At 53.3% G+C, this 19571-nt stretch overlaps 7 protein-coding genes and 5 non-coding genes across 12 annotated transcripts; 8 read left to right on the forward strand and 4 right to left on the reverse strand.

Moving 5' to 3' along the window:
* The first annotated feature begins 664 nt into the window (after positions 1-664).
* Positions 665-1608, forward strand: BO82DRAFT_183938 (uncharacterized protein). Its single transcript, XM_025630451.1, has 3 exons — positions 665-754; positions 848-872; positions 994-1608. Exons 1-3 carry the CDS (start codon positions 737-739, stop codon positions 1491-1493), a joined length of 543 nt encoding a protein of 180 aa, XP_025495566.1. The 5' UTR covers positions 665-736; the 3' UTR covers positions 1494-1608.
* Positions 1609-2557: 949 nt separating this feature from the next.
* On the forward strand, positions 2558-3769 carry BO82DRAFT_429379 (O-methyltransferase). The gene is made up of 3 exons (XM_025640527.1): positions 2558-2694; positions 2765-3466; positions 3533-3769. The coding sequence occupies exons 1-3, from the start codon at positions 2653-2655 to the stop codon at positions 3575-3577; spliced, it is 789 nt and encodes a 262-aa protein (XP_025495567.1). The 5' UTR covers positions 2558-2652; the 3' UTR covers positions 3578-3769.
* A 55-nt stretch (positions 3770-3824) lies between these two features.
* On the forward strand, positions 3825-3898 carry BO82DRAFT_t64. Its single transcript has one exon. It is a non-coding gene; the product is annotated as a tRNA-Val (tRNA).
* A 949-nt stretch (positions 3899-4847) lies between these two features.
* BO82DRAFT_t70 lies at positions 4848-4921 on the reverse strand. The gene has a single exon. It is a non-coding gene; the product is annotated as a tRNA-Val (tRNA).
* Positions 4922-6518: 1597 nt separating this feature from the next.
* On the reverse strand, positions 6519-6592 carry BO82DRAFT_t69. The gene has a single exon. It is a non-coding gene; the product is annotated as a tRNA-Val (tRNA).
* A 993-nt stretch (positions 6593-7585) lies between these two features.
* On the forward strand, positions 7586-8566 carry BO82DRAFT_398793 (uncharacterized protein; the record flags this gene model as incomplete). The annotated part of the gene is made up of 3 exons (XM_025639049.1): positions 7586-7871; positions 7932-7987; positions 8054-8566. 3 exons carry the CDS (start codon positions 7586-7588, stop codon positions 8564-8566), a joined length of 855 nt encoding a protein of 284 aa, XP_025495568.1.
* Positions 8567-8879: 313 nt separating this feature from the next.
* On the reverse strand, positions 8880-8953 carry BO82DRAFT_t68. Its single transcript has one exon. It is a non-coding gene; the product is annotated as a tRNA-Val (tRNA).
* A 712-nt stretch (positions 8954-9665) lies between these two features.
* Positions 9666-9739, forward strand: BO82DRAFT_t65. Its single transcript has one exon. It is a non-coding gene; the product is annotated as a tRNA-Val (tRNA).
* An 867-nt stretch (positions 9740-10606) lies between these two features.
* BO82DRAFT_351218 (zinc-binding alcohol dehydrogenase family protein) lies at positions 10607-11867 on the forward strand. Its single transcript, XM_025634363.1, has one exon. It carries the CDS (start codon positions 10749-10751, stop codon positions 11793-11795), a length of 1047 nt encoding a protein of 348 aa, XP_025495569.1. The 5' UTR covers positions 10607-10748; the 3' UTR covers positions 11796-11867.
* A 731-nt stretch (positions 11868-12598) lies between these two features.
* Positions 12599-14024, reverse strand: BO82DRAFT_327930 (MFS general substrate transporter; the record flags this gene model as incomplete). Its single annotated transcript, XM_025632988.1, has 2 exons — positions 13994-14024; positions 12599-13901 (listed from the first exon to the last, which is right to left on the reverse strand). The coding sequence occupies exon 2, from the start codon at positions 13862-13864 to the stop codon at positions 12599-12601; it is 1266 nt and encodes a 421-aa protein (XP_025495570.1). The 5' UTR covers positions 13865-13901; positions 13994-14024.
* Positions 14025-16486: 2462 nt separating this feature from the next.
* BO82DRAFT_351219 (T6SS phospholipase effector Tle1-like catalytic domain-containing protein) lies at positions 16487-18785 on the forward strand. The gene has a single exon (XM_025634364.1). The coding sequence runs from the start codon at positions 16522-16524 to the stop codon at positions 18349-18351; it is 1830 nt and encodes a 609-aa protein (XP_025495571.1). The 5' UTR covers positions 16487-16521; the 3' UTR covers positions 18352-18785.
* Positions 18786-19190: 405 nt separating this feature from the next.
* On the forward strand, positions 19191-19473 carry BO82DRAFT_351220 (uncharacterized protein). Its single transcript, XM_025634365.1, has one exon. It carries the CDS (start codon positions 19202-19204, stop codon positions 19364-19366), a length of 165 nt encoding a protein of 54 aa, XP_025495572.1. The 5' UTR covers positions 19191-19201; the 3' UTR covers positions 19367-19473.
* Positions 19474-19571: the final 98 nt, after the last annotated feature.

Genomic DNA, 19571 nt, shown 5'->3' on the forward strand with positions numbered 1-19571 from the left:
TGGAATATGCATTGCAGGCGGAATGAGAGGGGCGACTGTATGATGATTGGGCGTTAGTTGGTTGGCAATAAAGTAGCAGGTGGGTCAATTGTCGCGATAAGAAAGGCGTCCCCGCACTCAATTCGCCAATGTAAAGCATTGTTTTTCAAGTCCGTCGACTACTATCTTGAAAGAAGTGTATGAGTCTATCCGGTCTTCTGGAAGAGTTCACATGAACGATTGAAATCCTCGCGAGGTTGCTGAGTGAAATGCATGGTGGTGGTGCAGTTGGTGGCGCTCGGCTTTCCGAGGGGCTCGCCAGCATCGACTAGGAGGGTGTGTGTATGGTGAAGTGGGATATCATCCAAGGTGGCAGTCCCCAAATCCATTGAGAATTGGCATCAGTCAAGCTTTGTGGGGCCATCAAGCTTATCGACATTCTGGAGTGTAGTTGGTTGGACTGAGTAAGAAAGGTTGGGACGGGCAGATGGAAGATGGAAGAGGAAATGTGGGTGCCTGAGCGATGGCAAATGACCGCCTCAGCAACCAGGCGCCACTTCCCCTCCACCACCGGGCGTCCGAAACCATCTCCGATTGGTCTTTGGTCTTTCCAATCTGCCACGCACTCTGCGGATGATCTTGAACAATTGTGACATTTCTGCTTCTACTGTCTCCAGCCGGTCTCCTTTCCTTGAGTCAGCCGTCCCAATCTGACAATATGTAATATGTACTCGAAAGATGCCGCAGCATTGAAGCCATGAATCTCGAATTCCTTGTCAGTTATGCATGCCACGGGAATGATCCACAAGGCATACAATCCCACCCCAGGATGGCGTAATCTACCAGACGAACAAGCTAACATCTTTAGTTCTGCGTGTGTGCCACGAATCAATGTAAGATCAAACATCTCTTAACCGAGATACCCCACCCGCAAGTTATTGACCAAGGAGCAACCGTGGTGGACTAATTATTGGGGATACTGCACCTCAACATTTGTGCCTAACTTCTCTCCAGCAAATCGCACGAGTAACATAGAGGAACTGATTTCCCCCTTCAGACCTTCCCATGGCTTCTCGTCCACTGTGACGCAATTGAGCTCCGCTAGACCATGCTCGAGATATAGGCCGGACCAGCTGCGGACCCATCCTATCAGCCTGACGCCCCAGCCCATCGAGTTGATGAATCATCCTCCGCACCAACGCACCTCGAGTACCTTGACTTTGAAATGCGGACTGCACATATCACATATACCTTCTTCAGAACCGAAATACCCACCCATGACAGCCACGAATCGAGACCCCATTGCGCGAGATACGAATCTCAATCCTTCCCGAGTGTTCAGAATCCTGACTCGCTTCAGGATTCGAGCACTACTAGTCGCATCCGGTCGGGGTCTTGTCATGCCATCTGGCCCTAGTATCGTTGACATATGTGGTCGCCCTTTGGGCCACGGTCTTGCACTCGTGACTGCCGCCAGCCATATGGGACCGGAGTTCCAGGTTATGTATTATTGACGATATTCAATGATATCGGAGTGTTTTGACTCGCTCGGTATTGTAATCCTGTGAAAGAGATCGTGGCCGATGCCTTCCTCTATCCCCAAGTGGGAAGTGGCGTGGCCGAAGGGGGCTATTAGATGATCCCTTACTGCTGATTCGCATCGCGAAAGCCTCAGGAAGAGCAAGTTTTTGGTACCCCTCTCCTGTTGGAAGCAGTGCAGTCTCGATGGTAAATATTCTGGACTTCAGGAGCATGCTGTGGGTTGAGTCCTTCGAATAATGGGCGGTATTTCAATGCGCATCTGCACGCCCAAAGGTCGGCAATATCTCAGCGTTGAATATATATAAGCTGCGAAGAGGGGATGTCTCGTCTCGTCTCGTGCTTGGTCGCCTTGTATGAGAGAGTGGCCTACTTCATGATCCCTTTCCAGCAGCCCTTTCCAAAGAAAGTACTCGCTGCAGTGCATCCGAGTCGCTACCTAAATCATCGGGTAGGTTGCACCAAGAAACACGATGGCTTTAGCCCCTGTTTTGTTGCGTGGGTGTCATCAGTGAAGTAGCAACCATCGGACAACAAATGAATAGTTTGGTTTTGGGGGATCGCATAAGATCGAAGAAATAGTATCCATGTGCTTAGTGCTACATATATCAATCGCATCATCGCAGCACAAAGCAGCTCAAAGAGAAACGTGTCAGTGAATGAAAGTAGAGGCGTCAGAGTTGATAAGCTTGATAAAAACGTATGTGATTGAGCTCAGCCTTGCGCCTTGGCAGGGCGATCGGCTTTTACCCCGCGACCCGGGCTCCGAATCCTCGGCTCCGAGCCCGCTATGGTGTTTATCTCCGTGGCGCATCTAAGCTTAATCCCAGAAACGCAAAACAAACATACAAAGTGGTCGACTTATCATCATCAAAGCTACGTCGTCCGTGTTAAGCCCGAATAATCCGTCCGGAGACAGGACAAAGAAGGGGTAAACTCCATGAGATGGCCGAATCGCCGACGGTTGCCTGGGAACAAAGAGCAAGCTCCATGGCATAAAAGTCTCGCACAACTCAACAGGAACCTGCAACTTCGACCTCAAGCCTGTATCATCATCCTCAAGCATTATTTCCAGTTATACACACCTCAACATCCACCGTTTACATCAACACAGACCCTACGCCGCAGTCCACAATGTCCAAGCCCCACGCCCCAAGCCCTCTAGCCTACGCTCTCGTAAGTCCCAACCCACCACCCACCCCAACCACAACCACTAACCTCAAACCTCCACCCGGCGGGAAAAAAGGACGGCCGTGAAATCGACCTCCTCCACTACATCTACTCGCACCCGGACCTCCGCACCCTGCGCAACAACCCTCCCGCCATCCTCGCCGCCATCGACACCTACAGCCACACGCACAACCCGCTCATGAACATCGGCGCCACCAAGGGCACCTACATCCGCGATCTGATCGTCGCCCACAGACCCCAGGTCATGATCGAACTCGGCGGGTACGTGGGGTACTCCGCCATCCTGTTCGGGGCGACCCTCCGCGCCGCCGGCGGCACCCGGTACCTCAGTCTGGAGCAGAACCCGGAGATGGCGGCGGTTGCGAACCAGCTGGTCGATCTGGCGGGTCTGAAGGATGTGGTGCGCGTGGTCGTGGGGTCGGCGGCGTCCAGCCTCCGGGAGTTGGTGGCGGATGGGGAGCTGCAGGCGGTGGAGCTAGTGTTTCTGGATCATTGGCAGGAGCTGTATCTGCCGGATCTGTGGTTGATGGAGGAGCTGGGGGTGCTGGTGCCGGAGAAGTCGGTGGTGATTGCGGATAATGTGGTGATGCCGGGGGCGCCGCAGTATTTGGAGTGGGTTAGGGCTGGGTGTGCGGAGAAGAGGGGTCTGCTGGAGTCCAGGAAGGGGGAGAAGGGGTGGGAGGCGAGGGGGTTGAGGCCGAGGCCTGGGTTGGTGTACCAGACTCTTGTGCGCGAGTTTGAGACGCAGTTTGGACGGGTACGTGCTTCTGTTGGTTGGGTTGGGTTTTAGGGGAGCATTGAATGTCATACTGACTGGATTTAGGATGGTGTTGCGGTCACGACGGTTCTGGGTGAGGAGGATGTTTGAGCGACTTGCCTTGACTACAAGTGATTGGAGACGGAGTATCAACATGAAGAGTGTGAAAACAGGATATTGGGGTAGAGTTGGATTTGGTTGATTATTTCACAGAAGCATGGGTAGTTCTACTATCTTTTCTAACATTGTCGATTGCCTCAGCTGAGGGGGGGTTGTATGTTTGCAACGGGCTAGAAATAATTGACAGTGCCATTGACAAGGCTGTTGTAATTTAAAATCAAGCCTTATTTCATGAATCGGCCGGATGGTGTAGTTGGTTATCACGTATCGTTAACACCGATAAGGTCCTGGGATCGAGCCCCAGTCTGGTCATTTCTTTTTGCTTTTTGCTCCTCTGAGGCCTCAACCTCTTTTTTAGCACGGCAGTGGCAATGGCTTTGTTAACTTCCATCTGCGGTGCGAAGGGGGCTTGTTATTCTGGTGACCATCGGTACAATTCATGGTCTGTGTTTGAGGAGAGATTCGGTGCTGGACACAATGTCTCGGCCGGTCAAGTTAGGGCTCGGTCGGCGAATGGCATCTGCCGCGGTGAAGATCCTCAATCATCAGCCTGGGTCTGAGAGCACTTCTAAGAGGAATCGACTCATGAGACTTGAATTGGGTCAATTTGACTTGTTGCAAAATTGAGGTTTCTCGGAGGGCGCATGAGCCCCTGCTCGGAGGGAGGGGAGACATTAGGGCTCGAGACAACAAGTGACCCGCTGCCGCTGTCTGCGTAGCCCAGTGCAGTCGGGATGTACCTAGATTTCGATATCATATAAGAAGCACAGTGAACTATCCATTCCATTGAAATATAGAAATCGATTGTATAAGCTGTCGAATTAAATAACATACTTCACTACTGATTTCAGAAACGGTCTAATGATTTCAGTTTATTTCTTGGCTCGGCATCTCAGGACTTAGTCGTTTACATTTCGTATGCACTTTCATCGACTGGACGCGTTAGTCGATACCAGATTGCGACAAGGCACAATGTCCGAGGTGGTAAAGCGCGACTGGACCCATATTTATGAGGGCATAAGATGCTGGCCATGGTACTGAAATCTCTGGTTGCGTCAGGGTTGTAGGCAACATGTCTCCATCGACCGCAACCGCTGGAGCCAGGGGTATCCCGCAACGCATGAACGGGCGCAAAAGGTTCCAGAGACCTGCTAGTAGCCGGGCTGCCTTTGGGAAAGGAGCAGAGTAGTCTGGCGAATCCCTTGGATCTCGCGGTGAATCGGCGAGAGACCATGCAAAAGAGATCGGTGGCAAAAAAAGATGACCAGACTGGGGCTCGATCCCAAGACCTTATCGGTGTTAACGATACGTGATAACCAACTACACCATCCGGCCAACTGTGATATTTGTGTCCAATTTTTGACAACTCATTCATATTATTAACTTTAGACAGTATTGCGAACCGAACTAAGCTATGTACCTTGGGATTCATTGCTCGCTCATCGTTGCCATCGGTCTGGTTCACATGGGGTCGTCAGACTTTGATTCTTTGAGGAGTTCTTGGGTACGACCATGGACTTTCTCACAAATATGCACGGGTGTGCCGACAAGAATGTAGATTGACGCCACAGACGGTTTAACTGTCAGGGCGGGTGTCGTGCTGGGTACTTCGTATATGCCGGCTCAGCCGCTAGAATGCTATGCAATGGCGCAAATGGGAGGTCTGTGTCGGTTCACTTTTCACCCGTGGTAGGTTCATGCAGAGCTCTTCTGCGACAAACCGTGCTGTGGACTGCAGAGACGTTGCTTGATCCACTTAGTCCTGTCGAAAGCAGTTGGCTCCGCTAAGCAAAATATCCTACATGCACCTTGACTTGGCTAGGCATGATCGTGCATATTTTCAAGTCTGAAGAATTTGTCTCTGGATATAAGGGTGCGTGACGATGGTAGCACATCTAATGTGCAAACGAAGAAAAATGACCGCCGACATCCAGTGTGACAAAGATTGGGTCTACTTTTGACCTTCCCGGAAAATTGAGAACAAGATGAAAGGGCCATCTGATTCGACGGGTGGGGTTGACAGTGCGACTGAGGCCGTAGGAGGTAAAGCAAACTTACTCCAGACGTTTTCTTCGTTTGACGGTCCTCGGAATCCGAATCGTGCGGGTGTGGGCGTGAAGAAGGGTCGAGGGATTTGAGCTTGGGTAGAACGGCTTCAGGTCTTTACAAAAGTAGAATTTATCGGGTTCTAATTCGTGACCTATGGATGACAACAGGTCTCAAACTAGTGATGAAATATTTTCATATTCTCTATGGTACCTACCTCACCAACGGAACTATGCTCTAAAAAGCAACGGTGTTGCTTATCAGGATTGGACGACAGACACATACCGTTCAGACTGAATTTCCATATCCAGACCAGCCTCTTTGGAGCAGAGATAGCCCGAAAAGAAAACACGGCTTTCAGGTAAAGATGGTACTATTTCAGAGACAGAAACACGGTGGATTGAATGATCGATTATTGTTCGAGAAGACGAAGACGATCATAGGAGTCAACTTTCTAGGAACTGGTGGTCAAGTGTGACTTCCTCGTTGATACCAGCCTACCAGCATGTAAAGGTCGTTGCCCTATCCTCTACCGATACCTGGCCACAGTCGTGCATTCGATACAAGTCACTTAGATTCCGATATGCATCAACGCAACTTTGTGTCGTAATGAATTCACAAGCCGGTTTACCGTTCGGATTATTAGGCAAAGGCTGGGTGGAGTGTCCGACCATAACGAAAGGCATTCGGCCGTCAGCTTGGCTAGGTGCAATGATTGGATTGCCAATGACAATGCAGGTCAATTACGCTCGGATCCCGTTCTGCCTAGCTAAGAGCACGAAGGGTACCATGACGCAAATAACCTTTCCTGTATGTTTGCGATTCCATCATAGATGGTAGATTTGATGAGATTTATCAGGTCAACAAGAAAAAATACAAAAAGAAATGACCAGACTGGGGCTCGATCCCAGGACCTTATCGGTGTTAACGATACGTGATAACCAACTACACCATCCGGCCGATTATATAATACTTCTATTAATTTTGTTCTTATCCCCTAAAATTCATGCAGCACTTTTTGAACCCATCGTAGAAAGAGGTCTAACTTCATTGTGAGAGTAAACAGCATGTTCAAAGAAGCTAAATTCAACATATCATTACGGCCCAACTGAAATCTCACCCCCGAACTGTCTTGAATAATTTACTTGAACCAGAAATTCATTATCTATGAGTCTTTATGTCTTGCTTTATGTTGCCATGCAATGCTCACATCGCCACACTATCTGTCCTCCGCAAGTAGTCGACAGTATGTAGTGACGCAGGGGTATCAACCATGCGACACTGATATTTGCTTGACAAGATGGCAATTAATTGTGTCTGACTTACTTGTAGTACTTGACTCTGTCGCGTGAGCACTGTGTGGGCCCTTAATTTGGACTCGCCGAAGGCATTCCATATGCCAAGGTGACATACAAAGGTCGAACCATTCGTTGGTGAAGTCTGCAACGCAACACATTGAAATCACTCACAGTTTGTCGATCGCTGTCTTCCTACTCCCCATTATCTGTGGCCATTATCACTTGGTTCCTCCTTTTCAGGACCGTTCATTGAGTACATAGTAGGCGAAGGGGCGTCGCGAGGTACACGGGGTTCTTTCAGTGCAAGTGATCACAGCCTATGCTGTTCCTGCTCATGTAGAGCTCAACGAATGAATCTGCGGGCTCCTTCCTATACCACTTGGCAGAGAAACCCGCCTTCCCTCCCATCCTCCACTACCTCACTTTCTTGCTTCACAGACTCTGCCACCCTGTTCTCCGTCTTCGCTTTTCTCTGCATATTATGCAACTCTTATCCCCGTCCTCGCGGTGTCCCATTCAAGAGTTCATAGCACTACCTTCCCACTGATAAAAGACTCGAACCTTCCAATTTACCTTTCACCTTCTCGGATTCCCTGTTCTTCCGCCATCGCCTCCGAGGTGCAACACAGCGAGTTCCAGGAATCGCACAAGCGCCATGAATAAACCAGAGATCTCAATCCCAGGGGCCGATGATGAACTGGTGAGATCCATTTTGAGCAACCCAGTGCCCGAGTTTGGCGATCCAGGGAGAGCTGAAATCATCTCCCAGATCAGCTCAGAACTGGGCATCGGCATGGTCGACCCAAGTGTCCGGGCTTTGCTCTGGTTGGCTGATGTTGAAGCTCTCCTGGCACTGCGCGATGGGTGCATGGGATCCCGCGCCGCGTTCCGGCTCTTGCTTGGCCACGGCGGCATTATGTTCAGGGACGCGCTGACCTCATGTGAGTAACACGATACCTAAGCGGCACCGGGAATCTGACTGAAGTCTCTTTTCCACCTAGGGGCGTGCGATATGTTTGAAAGGTGGGCGGAGTTGACCGAGAACCCGTTCGATCTGGTCCGTGCTAGGTGTCCCGTCTGGTAGTAGTGCCTCGCTCAGGATGTGGAAACTGACCGGCCACAGTGTATGGAACGAGACCAGTTCTGTGTGATCACGCGAGACGTCAACACTAGGACTGTAAATGTCTATCCGCATCGTCCGGCGGGAGCGTCGAATGCAAGGAGTCGGGCTACACTGTGGGAGGCTTTGGGGGTGTTTTGGGAGGAGCCTAGGGTGGTAGGCTGGAGACAAGCCGTGTTTGGCTGCGGGTGCACGAATGAGCTCGGCAACACGATGCTTCTGCGCACTGACGTCTCTCGGGCTTGGGCGAGTTTACACTGTGCCTTGAGACCGGTCGAGCTGGGCCGGGATTTTAAATCGCTGAGCGTCCAGTTTTTTTGGCTCCCTAGTCATCAGTGTCCTTCCGATGTTCCGCTGCTCTCGCCCCCAGCTTTTGCTCCGGATAACACCGGGGGCTTGGAGTTCAGAAATCCCTGGAACTCGAGGAGACTGCAATCGGGTGACTTTCTTCGGCTTCTGACCCACGACCCAGAGAGGTGTCCCCTGCCTTCCTTTGAGCTACTGGAGATTCAGTAGTACTTGCACCGTGCAGCTGCGCTCAGTGGGCTTACCATCTCCCCCACAGATATGTCTACCGGATGAAATATAGGAGAAGGAAGTGAATGGAAATGATGGACGAGAAAGAGCACCGGGTGGTGAGGTTTAGTGTGGCGGATGGAGAGGAACTTGGTTGTCTCTGACTTCGGGGGCGCAGTTGGAACGGGTATCGCGAGTTGCAGCTTGCAAACATGTCTTATCTTTGTGAGAGCAAGTCTCTGTTTGTGATGAGTAGCTGGTATCCAACATCGGAGCAAAAATGATATTGTGTAAGAGTGTGAGCACAAAAAAATGACCAGACTGGGGCTCGATCCCAGGACCTTATCGGTGTTAACGATACGTGATAACCAACTACACCATCCGGCCAACTTATGGTTTTCAGCACTAAATTATAATATGATCGCCTAAACTTTTGCTTCCAGGGAGAAATTCAAACTCATACCCATTCCCCTTCCGTCACCACAATCGCAAAGCTTTTACTTATCGAACTCTAATGTCAAGATTTAGTGCTTCGTAGCTGATTGAAATTAGTGTATAGTGTCTTGTGAGGCATGCTCGCCTGTTTTTTTTGGGGGGGGTGAAGCTACTGGTAGGGATGTGACAGCTGCCAAGGGGATTTTTGTACGATATATATTCGCATCGCCAAACCCCATCCGAGAAACCAACGATCGGCAGACCTCTCCGACTTCTGGGGCACCGAGTTCAACAGCACTGCCAACACCCGAGCCACACCACAGACAAGATCACACAGAGTGACATTGAAGGTAGGGTTATTGCTTGTCATTACCGAGAAACTCGCGAGTTGGTCCCTTACCATCACCACAGGAATATTCCAAGCCCCCACTTCCACCACTCCTAGTTCTGGATGGACTCTAGGTCTGCTTTCAAGTATGCGACACTAGCCAGGTCTAGCCCAATACGACTACTGACCTACAGCTGCCCCAGGTAATTAGGGCAGAGCTACCATGTACTGCTGGGTAACCTTGCGAGTTGGCATATCACTTCAGTGAATTCTGAGTACGCTGTGAAAACTGTTTTGGGAGGTATGAGACTACTTTTCTTTAGATATTCATCAACTGGCCGGATGGTGTAGTTGGTTATCACGTATCGTTAACACCGATAAGGTCCTGGGATCGAGCCCCAGTCTGGTCATTACTTTTTGCTGATCCTCCTAATGTATATTCATCTCGCGCTGCAAGCTCACTTGCACCGAGAACATTCCCGAAACCTCGTTTTGTTCCATTGGGGTATCTGCCACGTGTTGTGCCCACTATGGGGTTTGTCGACTAGACTCCAACCTGCAGCATTCAACGCATACCTAGGGTGTCTTCGGTCCGTCGGGCAGTCGACTGGTGCCAAGCCCCGGCTCTACTTTAGCTGCATAATGTTCACTAATCTTTGAAATCCAACTTAATTCCAAGTTCAACCCGCATGTCACAGCCCCCGGAAGCTTAACCGATGGGATACCTTCGATCCCTCGGTATCCCAGCGAGTACAGTCAAACAATTGATTATTAACCCGTGATAACTAATCATACCTTTTACGCTGGTAAAAACTCGCAAGACAGCATACCAAGCGGCGATTAGCGCATTCCTGCGAGGATGAGTAAACGCAAAACACAAAGTTTGGACTTCAACTGGTAAGAAAATATCTGCGCTCTTGGCTATCTTCTTGACCATGTAGCACTGTACTGTACCAGACCCAATGTTAATCAAGCCGATTGAATTGTGCTTGACCAGCAATTGAGTTTGTAGCTTGGCGAACGGAATAGGTCTAGTTTCCGCTGCGTAGAGTCAACGGGCCTGCAGAGCTCTGCAGAAACTCAGTGCAGTACAGTGCAGCTGCGGTGTCCCTCGGTTCTTCTAGAAAGGATTCGCTGCAGAAAGTGGGTCCAAAGCTCCAAAGCAGATGAGATCACCAGCACGATTTGTCATCTGAGAGGTTCAATGCCTGATTGACGCCATTTCTAATCATTTCCTCCTTTCCCAGGCGCTGGAGTTTTGCTTTCTGCAAGCTTTTTAGACCTTCGTCTGCTATATAAACCATTCAACCCCTGCCGAAGTCCGACAGAACCAATCCACTACCAACATCTGTCCTCCGCAACCATCCATCCACCGCAACGCAAACTCACCCACAACCAACAACCACCACCACCACCACCATGTCCACCCAGAAAGCCATCGTGGTCACCTCTCCTAAGCAGGCCAGCCTGGTCCGCGACCGGGTCATCCCCGCCCTCCGCGACGACTACATCCTGGTCAAGACCGTCAGCGTGGCGCTGAACCCGACCGACTGGAAGCACATCGCCTTCCTGGCGCCCGTGGGCGTGCTGGTGGGCTGTGACTACGCCGGTATTGTGGAGGAGGTCGGCAAGAACGTGCAGGGCAAGTTCCAGAAGGGCGACCGGGTGTGCGGGTTCGTGCACGGGGCCAACGCCGTGGAGCCCGAGGACGGCGCCTTCGCCGAGTACATCGTCGCCAAGGCGGACCTGTCGACCAAGATCCCGGCCAACCTGAGCTTCCAGGAGGCCGCCACGTTGGGTGTGGGCATCACCACCGTGGGGCAGGCCCTCTACCAGAGCCTGAAGCTGGCGCCACCCACCGCGCCCACCGCCAACCCCGAGCCCCTCCTCATCTACGGCGGATCCACCGCCACCGGCGCGCTGGCCATCCAGTTCGCCAAGCTCTCCGGCTACAAGGTGCTGACCACCTGCTCGCCGCACAACTTTGACCTGGTCAAGCAGCTGGGCGCCGACGCCGCCTTCGACTACAAGAACCCCAACACCCCCGCCGAGATCCGCCAGTACACCGACAACAAGCTCCGTCTGGTGCTGGATACCATCTCCGTCGAGGCCAGCGCCAAGTTCTGCGACGAAGCGATCTCCACCGAGGGCGGCGAGTACAGCGCCCTGTTGTCCGTCGGCACCGGGCGCGCCAACGTCAACGACCGCTGGACTCTGGCCTACACCGCCGTCGGCGAGGACTTCACCTTCGGCGAGACCCGCATGCCCGCCAAGCCTGAGGACCGTGAATTCGCTGCCCGCTTCTGGGAGACCGCCACCCAGCTGCTGGCCGAGGGTAAGGTCAAGGTCCACCGGCCCAAGGTCGGCGCCCGTGGGCTGGAGGGTGTCATGGAGGGGTTGGAGCTGCTGAAGCAGGATAAGGTCAGCGGTGAGAAGCTCGTCTACAACGTTGAGGAGACTCCTTAGATTTTGTTGGATTGGGGTTTTATGCGATATGACTATATAGAGTATTATTAATCATGGAATGGTATTTCATCGCTTGTTACAACCTGTGTCCGCGTAGGATGTCTTCATTCTGAAAAACCAAGGTATATGGCCGAGGAGAACAAGAGTATATGATCTGGGAAGCATACGCAGATATCTTCCTCAAATTACGGGTTTCGATTTTATGAGTATTGACAACCAAGCCAAGCGAAATGAGCTGATCGACTTCCGGTTTCTCCTTCCAAGTCCCCTCTGTCGCTGTCATGCCAGGCTGGAACCCTTCCGCCACCGCCATCTCTCATAGGGGGCCAATTCAGCCAGCAGTTCCAACTGGGCCAGGGCCGCAGGCGTTGGATATGCTGTCCCAATCGAGTCTAGTCTCCGATCTGCCTGGGCCGCTGATGCATGACGGAAACTAAACCCCAACGGGACTAGCGACTTCCACCTGTCCGGTTCGTACCAGGCCAAACTGTCAGTCCTAGAGACACCATTCTGTTTCCTCAATTTCATCTTTTCTTGAACCCTTCGATACGTAGTATTATTAATGTGCCCTGGAGAGGTTCAACCCTTGTCGTTGAATTAATAATCGTGAGGAGTGATCATTGGGTCAGCAGTGCCTCAAAGATTGACTCTGGTTGTGACTGATTCTTGCCCAGTGATGAATGGTTGCATGCACGACTCCCCAAGCACAACAAGTATGTACAGCATACCGTCTACAGAAAGAACTTCAATGCCACACCAGCAGACAAACGAACATCCCTGTCCACCCACAACCTCCTCCCAAATCAAACCTTCCACCTCCAATCCTTCCCCGCCATCATCTCCAACCGTACCCCCAGAATACAAAAACTGGCCGGAAACAGCAGCGCCATCACCACGAGCGCCGCCCGCTCGTACACCTCGGGCACCGCCAGCGCACGGCTCTGCGGGATCAGCAGGCCCGTTAGCGGGGTGCCCAGCAACGCACCCAGCCCGCGCACCAGATACAGGGCGCCGTTCACACTGGTGAAGTCCGCCTTCCCAAACAGCTCCATCAGCGAGGCCGGGAACAGCGCGATGTAGGCACTGGCGAACGCGCCGTACAGCACCGTGAACACGATGAACAGCGCCTTGCCGGCGGCGGTGGCGCCCGCGACGGTCGCGGGCACCCAGAAGGCGGCGACGGCGACGGCGCTGAGGAAGGTCGTCGCGAACAACAAATTCATGCGCCCGTACCGGTCGGCCGCGTAGCCCAGCGCGACGCGCGCGACGGCGTTGGCTGCGTTGCTGATGGTGATGAAATTTGCGGCCGTGTTGGCGGAGTAGCCGAGGGCGCGGCCGAAGGCGGCGTAGTAGATGAGTGGGGTTGAGTACGCGGCGGACTGCAGCATGCAGCCTGCGGCTTTCAGGAGGAATTTCTTGGTGAGCGTGAGGCGCCAGTTGATGCGGGGCGGTTGGAGGAGGGCGCGGGCGGGCGAGCCGCCGGCGCGCTGGAGCAGGGCGTGGCGTTCGGTGAGGATCTGCTGGTTGAAGCTGGGCTCCCATTTCACGGCCGGCGAGACGAGGATGATGGCGAGCGCGCAGATGGACCCGGATACACGCAGCGCGTTGCGGAAGCCCAGGTGGTTGATCATTGCCGTTAGAATGGAGGGCCAGATCATGCCCCCGACTGCGCTGCCGGAGATGACGATCCCCATCGCTAGGCTGCGCCGCTCGTTGAACCATGTTGGTGCCGTTGTGGTTGCCGGGATGTACGACATGGAGACACTGATGCCGACCAGCACGCCCTGCGTGAGCGCGAATTGCCACAGGGTGTGGCTCACGCTCGCTAGGATGTATGCGACCCCGAAGATGACGCCCGCCACGGCCACCACGGTTTGAGGTGGGTAGAGCTTGATCCACATCATGACGAAGGGCCCGGTCATGGACATCAGCCCAATGGCTAGGGTGCCGATGAGGCCGATCAGCGCGGAGGATGCGCCCGTGAAGGGGTTGCCGGGCTCGCTGGCCATTTCCTCGTACAACGCTTGGTAGACTCCGGCGGAGAAGATGAGGGCGTTGGTCGTTAGCATGATGGTGAACCCGGCTCCGATGACCAGGAGTTGCTGTCTGCGAGGGCAGTCCTTGTAAGCCCGGCTCTGAGGTCCAGAATGGCATACCTCGTGCCATCTCATGCGTTGTCACGAAGGGCGCACACGTACACTTTCAGGTCCTTGTCCCGAGGTATTTCCGGGGGAGCGTCCCGAAATTCAAGCTCCCTCGAGTCGGTCATTGTTTCGGTCTGTGTGGACATTGTAGAAGGCACAAATGACCTGTCCGGTGTGAAAGAGACAAGGGAACTTTCTCAGACTGGTTCCTCTCGGAACGGCGGAGGTGAGAATAAAAGATGGAGAAAAGACTTCAGCCGCTCGGGGAAGCGAATAAGCGTCGCCCTATGTCTACCCCGGCTTTGCTTATCCGGCCCTAATTCCGAGATTCGGTTCTCCCCACACTTCATCCCCAGTTCATTCCAGGGATTGTGTCAAGCTTCACTTGCTGGGTACGATGCAGTCATTAAGAGACTTCATCTATCGCACTATAGATGAGCTGACTATCAGGTAACAATCAGTCGAGTGAGTGCACACACATGTTGTAGTGTGACTCACCATAGCCGGGTATACTTTCTGCCACACCACCACAGATGGAACACCTTACCGTACGAAAGATGGCAATATGAAAGCAAACAACTAGTCGATACAGTGGACAGTAATATCTGGATTATGGAAGCAGTAAACGCTGCGCCCTAGAGACGACACCGTCTTCAGGTGGAAGCAACTGGTCGGAACAGATCCGAGCTCCGGATCGCTATCTCGGCGACAAGTCCGCGCTGAGCTACAGTCAACCCTTGTTACTCGTCACAACGAACTTCGCTATAGCGAATTCTGCGACATGTCGAATATTTTACTTCTATGTAAATCATGCTTGATAGATCGAGGCCCCTGGCACTCTGAACTAAAATAGCGGTCTCAATTGGTTCGCTATAGCAAAGGTTGACTTCCAAACTATCCCAAAATCGAAACTTCAGCTGTGCATGTGATTTATGCATGCTATGAGCTACTGTGAGACATCATCTAGCACATACGACCACAGGGTGTGGAAAATAGGGCTTCCCGTCCGCTCAGCCGTACTCAAGCCACACGCCGGGAGGTTAGTAGTTGGGTGGGTGACCACCAGCGAATCCCTTCTGTTGTATGTTTTTGCCTCCTCTCATTTTGCTTCGCCATCTGACCTGATGAGATTGCACACTGGCCCATACTTTGAACATCCTCACATCCTCCCCCTGACAGGCCCCTCAGTTGACAAGGTACAGTACCGAGGTATTGAGTTCAGTGCGCACGCAGTCGTGCCCCAAAGACGAAGGCGCTAAAATAAGTCCAGGCTATCAGGCACCGACCATGGCGCCAGGCAGCAAGGCAGCACGGTAGTCAACCAGCCGTAGCCCCTTTCCGCCCTCCAGCCATTGCACCCGTTCTAAACCATGGGTGAGTTTCTGTAGTGTTGCTTGTACAAGCTTCAATCTAAGGACACTCCCCTGATCTTAAAAGTTACAAGTTAGCCATGGAGATGAAAGGGATGAGAAGTAGGTGAACGCGCCCGCTGGATAGGGCTATGTCCCTAGGGACGGGCCGGTGCATTTCCCCGTATGGAGCAGGAGAACCCATTTATAGCCAAGTACCAGCGGAGCAGCGCGGTAGCATAGGGCAGGAGGTGTACCGTGGGCGATCTTGTGGTTTTCTCGGCAGGGGAGGGAGGAGCGGGCACGGTGCGTGATGGGTGATGGGTGATGGGTGATGTAGGCTGTGCGAGTATGGGGACATGTGCTTATTCCTGCCTTCTATTCTATCTGCAATAAATAAAGTGAGGACAACTACGAAATCCAGGCGGAGACTCAATGATGTATGCCCACCAGCCTCGGAGCTATGTGAGGATGTATTAACCATGTTCTTGTGGAAAGCGCAGTCAGTGCAGGTTCCGCTCAACCCCCCGGCTCCGTGTTGCGGTGGAGGTGGCATTTGTGTCGTCCGTGCTTAGAACACGTACTTCAATCCGAATCGATTAAGCTGTAGAAAATTGACCTGTGTCGTATGAAGACAGGTCTGTAAGCGAGATACGAGGTATAGACTTGGAGAGAATGTGCTCTACCCCGGGTCACACGAGCCAGGAGATGGCAGCCAGCCACAGCAAGAACGGAAGGATCAGACCACGCAACGCCACAATGCGTACATAAACACACCTCCAGCATGCATAAACACAGCTCTCCGAGACAGTGGCGACGATGGCCACGCATTAGCTCAAGTGACAGATCGATAGTCCGATAAGCCCGCATCAGGTGCCGGCCCGTGCCAAAACCAGCGGGCAAAAATAGCCGATCCGCCGCGGCCAGAACCCTACACTCGCCACGCGATCGGATCGCCCGTCAAGCCCCAGCTGAAAGCAAGTGGGACCCTTGGTTATCTGTGGTTGGCAGGTTGGTGGCGGCTGAAGAAATGTGGAGAGGGCTAGACCCCGATAGCGTGGCGGATGGCCACCAGCTGAGTATACGAAGACACCAAAGTAGGGCAATCCTGCCGACCACGCTTCTCAGGGGTAATTCACCACCCCTCACCACAAGGAATATAAATCTGGCTGGAGACTCTGCAGTCAGTGTATTCTGGCAGTAACGTTTTATTTCCATATTTCAACCGACAGGATGGCTCGTACTACGTCGTCCGCATACGCTCCCAAGCGGATCATCCTCTGCTTCGACGGGACATGGCAGACGGCCGTGTCCGGGCAGCAGAACTCGCCCTCCAACATCACGCGCCTGTGCCGGGCCATCAAGCCCGTCGCCCGCATCGGCGACCAGGACTGGCAGCAGGTGGTCTGGTACGACTCCGGGGTGGGCACGACCTCACTGGCCGTCAGCAAGATGCTGGAGGGCGCCGTGGGCGACGGGCTGGACGGCAACATCGTCGAGGCCTACAACTTCGTCTCGATGAACTGGAACCGCGGCGACAAGATCCTGTGCTTTGGCTTCTCGCGCGGCGCGTACACGGCGCGCGCGGTCGCTGGCCTCATCGCCGACGCCGGCATCTGCGAGCCGCACAAGCTGCACCGCTTCCCGGACCTGTGGAAGCAGTACAAGAATTTGAAGCGGAAGGGTGCCTTCTACAACAGTGACGACTACTTCCAATTCGTGGATGGGAAGGTCAGCGAGCACCACCGGAAGCATCCCGGCACGGCCACCGGGTTGGCCTGGGAGATGCATGCCAATCCTGGCTGGGCGCAGACGGACTCCCGGGAGGTGGAGGTCGTCGCCGTGTACGACACCGTCCAGGCGCTGGGGATCCCCGAGGTGGCGGGAGTGCAGTTGCCCGCGAATCTGATGTGGTGGAAGGACCCCCCCGGTTGGCACAACGTGACCCTCTCGCGGCAGATCAAACACGCCTTTCAGGCGCTGGCTCTCGATGAATACCGCAAGGCCTTCTATCCGGAGGTCTGGTGTTTACCCTCCGGTTACCCCAATGCGGCACTTCCGGAAGTCCGAGCCCAACTCGAGGAGGAAGTCAAGAGCAAGCGGGAGGTTTTGAACAAGGCCGGCGCACGGCAAAGACAATTGATCAAGGAGGCGGAGGAGCATGGCAGGCTCCATCCAACGGACTACGAGACCCTGGACCGGCTGGCCAATGGGATCAACAAGGCCAGCAAGAAGGTCGGGGAAGCCCGACGCGACTACATGGTCAGCCATGACAATCTCCATCTCGGCACGCCGCAGCTCACGCAGGTGTGGTTTCCGGGCTACCACATCAACGTCGGCGGCGGCTCGAGCGACACACTGAACAACTACGGCGACATGGAGGAGATGTCGAACATCGTGTTCGCCTGGATGCTGGACCAGATCGCGCCATTTGTGGGCATCCGCGAAACGACCATCAAGGATCATTACAAGGACCGACAGGCGACAATCGCTACCCTGAATGCGGCCCTGGAGAAGCAGAAGGAGATGGCCAAGACTGAGTCCTGGGGGGAGTACCTGGGTCGCGGGGCGAGGTGGCTCGGGTCGGCCGTCATGCATCCCCTCACCCCCGCCCCGTGCACCGAAACGCGCCACTATACCTGGGGATTGGGCGACATGCCCGACAGCTTCTCCACCATGTATATCGCCAACGGCCAAAAGCCACGCGCGCCCAGTTCGAACTCGTACATTGACGACAAAAAGGAGAAGGGAATCCGCGGTGCCACCTGCGCCTACATCCACCCGGTGGTGAACTACCGCGTGCAGCACAAAGAGGGCTACTTGCCCATGGGCCTGACAGAGAAGCAGTACAGCCGCCAATTGGTGGGCAAGGAATTCTTCTATACCCTCAAGGAAGAAACGTTGCCTGAGTGGAATCTGGGGGGAAAGGGCTCCTATGAATTATTGGCTCTCGAGCAGGACGAGGCTGCAATCGAGTATATGGCCCAGCAGCACCATGCGGAAGCGGAGAAGCTTTTGTCTGAAGTGCAAGCGAAGCGGCAGGCTCGGGCCAATGGTGCTTAGCATCACCCAATGATCTGTTGATCTATGTGTGGAAGAGGCGGAACAGGAGGCGCGCAAAGATTTTGCCTCAGGCTTAGGATGTTATCCATGGGTTTGCTATCGCGGAATGATCTCAACCATTTGCTGCGTCGAGAGCCCCGCGGCCGTCGTTGTGCGCAGACGGCATCGGACTCGGAGGTTTCACCTGTTTCACCTGTTTCACCTTTTGATTGTTTTCTCTTGAATATTTTGGGACAGCAGGAGTTAGGATGGAAATGGTCTATCATGGGATGTATATAGGTTTGGGTTGTATGAGCAATAATTTACATGTGCTTGGTAACGCCGGCTAGCCCCATGGACTGAGTAGGACATTTCATAGACCGATGGGCCCCCGCACTGGGGCTGCTGAATTTATTCGATGTAATTGAAATGGAACCCGAAAAGAGTGACTCACGACCATTGGACTGCTGTGGGTTGCTTGCTATTGCCAGTATGGGCAACCGCCAGCATGGATCCATTTTGGGGAGGAAATCTCCTCCACCTCAGTGTTCAGCAAGTGAGTAATGTGCAAGTATCAGCCCCGGTGCTTTACCTCAGCGATATCACTCTAATTGAAAAGATAGTCAAGACAGATTTAAATACTTCTCTACTTCGATCCGCCCAGCTGTCACAAGAAGATTAGGGCAGCATCAGAAAGGTGGAGCCCCACTGGTCCGGAGCCATGTCCGAGCGGGAACCAAAGCATTTCCCCTTGTGCAGGCATCCCGGCAGCCTTCTACAGCACCTAAAACGATAACATACCAATCCAGAGCCCCCTTATATCAGGAAGATTCAGGTTAGATCACCTGTCCTTCAACAGTCTTCTCTTAAAATGGCCCGCCAGAAGAATCACGCCATCCGCACCAGCCCCATCAACGACCTGCGCCTCGTCGAATCCTCCATTCCCGAGATCACTGGCATGGCTCTGCATGTTGGTCAAGAACCCCCAAGACACTCCGAAGCCGGGGCGAGCACAGTGCATCTCCGACATAAGTAGATTGATTAGACGAGGAAATTACCCCAAACGATTGCGATCATCGGCGCTAAGAGCTATACGCGGTGGGGACTATAAGTTGCAGCCTTGTCGGAAAGGCTTACCTTATATTACTTTGGGGGTTAGTTTCGTCTGCGGAAATTGGTCCGGAAATGGGACCTCTGGCTTAATCCGTCTGGAATATGTAAGAGAACTCTAAATCAGTCAA

This window comes from Aspergillus uvarum (assembly GCF_003184745.1).
Source record: "Aspergillus uvarum CBS 121591 unplaced genomic scaffold BO82scaffold_7, whole genome shotgun sequence".
NCBI classification, from domain to species: Eukaryota; Fungi; Ascomycota; class Eurotiomycetes; order Eurotiales; family Aspergillaceae; genus Aspergillus; species Aspergillus uvarum.